A 3644-nucleotide genomic window follows, 5' to 3' on the forward strand; every position below is an offset into this window, starting at 1 on the left:
GATATTCCCCAGAAAGAAACAAAGAGCCAGAGCAAGTATCCAACTCCATCTTCCAGAGCCAGAGACAAAGAGAGTCTGAGAATGAGTCCCTGATGCAAGCAGATGGCCTACTCCCAGAAAAAAGAATGTTTGGGGGAAAGGCAGTGGGGAGAGACTTCCTGCTCAAAAGAGAGACAGAGAAACACAGAGATAGATAAGGGGGCAGGGAGAGAAATAGACACACATGCACAGACAAGAGAGATGTGCATCCTGAGTCAGAGACCACTCAGATTGGGACAGAGGGGAAGAGAGAGGCATCCAGATTCACCAAGACACAAGGCAGAGGCGAAAGCCCCAGCACTGAGAAAAACAGAGAAGGCAGGGAGGGAGACAAACACTCATCCTCAGCAATAGAAAAGCCCAGCTCTGAGCCACCACCCTCAATCCCTGGTCACCCTGGCCCTTCTTCCAACATAAGCAGTCCCAGTATGGTAGCTTTTTTTCTAAAGATGGCTGCTGTCCATTTCTTCCCATGTGCTACACCTCTATGCAGAGGCCTGAGCCACCGTACAAAAGACCCAGGCTATTCTGCTGGAGAGAGAAGCCACATAGAAGACTCAAGTACCAAACATGGAAATAAAGAGGCCATCTTGGACGTTCAATCCAGTTGAGCCTTCCAATGATTCCAGCCCCAGCCACTATTTGACTGCAACCACCCAAATCTTCAAGAAGGACTACCTCGTTGAGCCCAGTCAACCATAGGACCATGAAACATAATACTAAATTGTTTTAAGCCACCAAGTTTTAGGGTGTTTGTCACATGGCAACAGATAACCAGAATACCCAGAAAAGGCACCCCTACTCTGACGCCCCCACTCCCACATCCCTCTCACAACAGAAGCAACACCAGCCAGTCACACTTTCAGTCCCTTTAATTAGGGGCTCTGAGGAGAGGGCAGAATGGCAGGCAGGGTAGAGAAGGTGGTGCTTCTTATGCCCCTTTTGGCAACCAGTTAGTCCTCATCCTCTGGCAGCTGGATCTTGCTGGGGTCGAAGCAGTTGGATTCCATGATGGGGAGGCCATGGGCCTCTCGGTATTTCACAAGCCTCTCAGCTTCCCGGCGGGCCCACTCCTGCATCCTGGAGGCAGCAGCATGGGGGAAGATGTGAGGGAGCCTCAGTGGACATCAATCCCCATCTTAGTTCCCCAGGGAATGGACTCCTGGCAGTCTCCTACAGTATCCACCCCTGCCTCTGTCCCCACCCATCCCACTCTCTTGGACACCCCATGCACCTGTAGTCAGGCAGATAAGCCACAAAGGTGCTGCCAAGGACCAAGACGATGGAGAATCCGAAGAAGAAGACAACTCGCATGTTCCAGACGTCCACAGCAGGGTCCTTGTCATAACCGTGGGAATCTGGGTTCTATGGCAGAGAGAAGTCAATGAGGGCTTCCTGCTGTTCCACAGAGCCTGATGCTGGTCCTGTATAACTTGGTCTCCAACTTCACCCTGAACCAATCTCTCCTCCCTCCCTAAATTCCTGTCTGTTCTTAGGACTTGTCAAGCTCCTTGCCACCACAGAGCCTTTGCACTTGCTGTTCCTTCTGTCTGGAAAGCCTTTCCCCTAGATTTAGTCGGGGCTGGATCTGTCTCCTTATTCAAGCTTTCGACTTCATCTTCATTCCCCTTAGGAGGCACTCCCTAGTCACCTTATCTGTTAAGTTGACCTATAGGAAATTGACATTTTTACAGGTCAAAAATGATTGATATTGGCTATTTCCTATTTCTTCAACCTCATAACTTCCTATCCCCATAACTCTCCATCCACTTATCTTATTTAACTTTCTTTCAAGCATTTATTTGTTTACCAAAGTATCATATCCTTCAAATACTCTGATCACATTATATTATTGGTTGCATACCCTATCTTACTGTTTTCTAATATTTTACATGTTTATTTTCTGTATTCTCCAGTACCACATAAGCTCTATGAAAGCAAGGGCTTTATCTGATTTCTATATTGCTGAATTTATAGCACCCTGAACTTAGCCTGGCATACAGCAGGCCCTCAATGCATAGCTACAGAATGCATGAATGAGTATTCTATATATCCAAGCCCCTCAACAAGGGGTCAGTATGGATGAAGCATCTATTATATGCCAGGCCTTTTCACAAGCACAAATTGCACAATAACCCATTGAGGTGGAAAGTGGCAAAAAAAAAAACAAAACTTCTAATGGTGAGTATTTGTACTAAGTGCCTGCTGCCGTTTTGAGCATTTTGACTCATTTAAATACCGGAGGCACATATAGTATTTTATTCTTTTAGAAAATGTCCTAATACTTTCCCTATCTTACAAAGAAACTGAAGCATCAAGGGCTTAAGCTACTTGCCCAAGGTCAATGCCTGTATTCCAACTATGGCATTCTGATTTCAGTCCACTATCAGATAGCACAGCAAACCTAGTTCTGCCACACATTCAGTTATGTGAGCTTAGGCAAGTCACTTAACATCTTTATGCTTCAGTTTCCTCATCTGTAGAATGGGTACACCAAAACCACCTACCTCGAAATACGGTTATTATGAGAACTGAGTTAATGTATGTAAAGTGCTTCAAACACCTGAGCAGGCACCACACCAGTGTTTAGTAACATTATTATTCTATATTGCTTCAAACGTGCTTTGAACATTGCCCACTTCAGGTTTGATGTCTGTCTGCAAAATAAGGCCAATCTCTGACCCTGAACCCATACAAAGGAGGAAACAAGCTAGGCAGAATTTCCAAATCTTCGAAGATTTCGCCAGCTGCGCAATTCCCAGCCGACTAAGACCGTCCTCTACGGCGCCCTATCCGCCGGTCCCCGATTGACCCTTCCGGCGTCCCGTTTCCCCTCCCTCTCACCTTCTCATAGAGGTTTTCGTCCTCGGGTTCTGGGTCCTCCTGCCAGCGTAAAGTCGGTTCTGACGGCCGCTTTCCCGCCAGAGTGGACGGGGCGATCACAGCCCTGGAGGAGCTAGATTCCCAGCGAACACGAGCAGCCGGGAGCCCTCGCGTCGCCGCTACTGCCAAAAGGCGGCGGCCGCACAAACCCAACATCCCCGCCGCCATAACAGATCTTTCTGCAAGTTCTCGGGGTCGGGGACGGAAGTGTGACTCCGCGCAGCTGCAGTTGTTCTAAGCGCCAGAGTTGTCGCTCCGCCCCCGCCGCACGAAATAGGTCCTGAATCAGGACTTTGCTTTAGAACGGGTGAGAGGTTCTTTTTGCCTCACTCTGTCATGACTTCAGGGACGAAACCACCCTCTTATCCTCTCAGTCAGACTATGGAACTTCTGACCGCTAGGCTCTGGAATTTACTTGACGAAAAGAAAGCAATGACACTTGCGTGGATGTTCCCAACCAATCGCGCGGAACTGCCTCGCCCTCCGGCGAAAGGGGCGGAGCTTCCGTTGGTCTTTCATCTTCGAAGGAAGCCAAGCTAAAACGCCAGCCCGGCCGGATTGGCCAATAGCTGCCGCTTTTCTCGACTTGCGGGCGTTCGCAAGGGGTGGCAATGTGCTTGCCAATCAGAATAGGCCAGGGATGACCGAGGGCTGACAGCGACCAATAGACGGGGTTGGCCAGAGCGCGCTCCCTTAGTAGGTGGATGGTGGTCGAAGCGCCG

At 49.0% G+C, this 3644-nt stretch overlaps 1 protein-coding gene across 2 annotated transcripts; it reads right to left on the bottom strand.

The window, feature by feature from the left end:
* Positions 1-909: 909 nt before the first annotated feature.
* NDUFB11 (NADH:ubiquinone oxidoreductase subunit B11) lies at positions 910-3322 on the bottom strand. Of its 2 annotated transcripts, none has more exons than XM_068962720.1 (3): positions 2884-3322; positions 1274-1404; positions 910-1119 (listed from the first exon to the last, which is right to left on the bottom strand). In XM_068962720.1, the coding sequence occupies exons 1-3, from the start codon at positions 3088-3090 to the stop codon at positions 993-995; spliced, it is 465 nt and encodes a 154-aa protein (XP_068818821.1). In that variant the 5' UTR covers positions 3091-3322; the 3' UTR covers positions 910-992. The 2 variants fall into 2 exon arrangements, with proteins under 2 accessions (XP_068818821.1, XP_068818819.1); XM_068962718.1 differs by having other exon boundaries at positions 1244-1404.
* Between the last annotated feature and the right edge of the window lie 322 nt (positions 3323-3644).

The sequence above is a fragment of the Capricornis sumatraensis genome, chromosome X (genome assembly GCF_032405125.1).
Source record: "Capricornis sumatraensis isolate serow.1 chromosome X, serow.2, whole genome shotgun sequence".
NCBI classification, from domain to species: domain Eukaryota; kingdom Metazoa; phylum Chordata; class Mammalia; order Artiodactyla; family Bovidae; genus Capricornis; species Capricornis sumatraensis.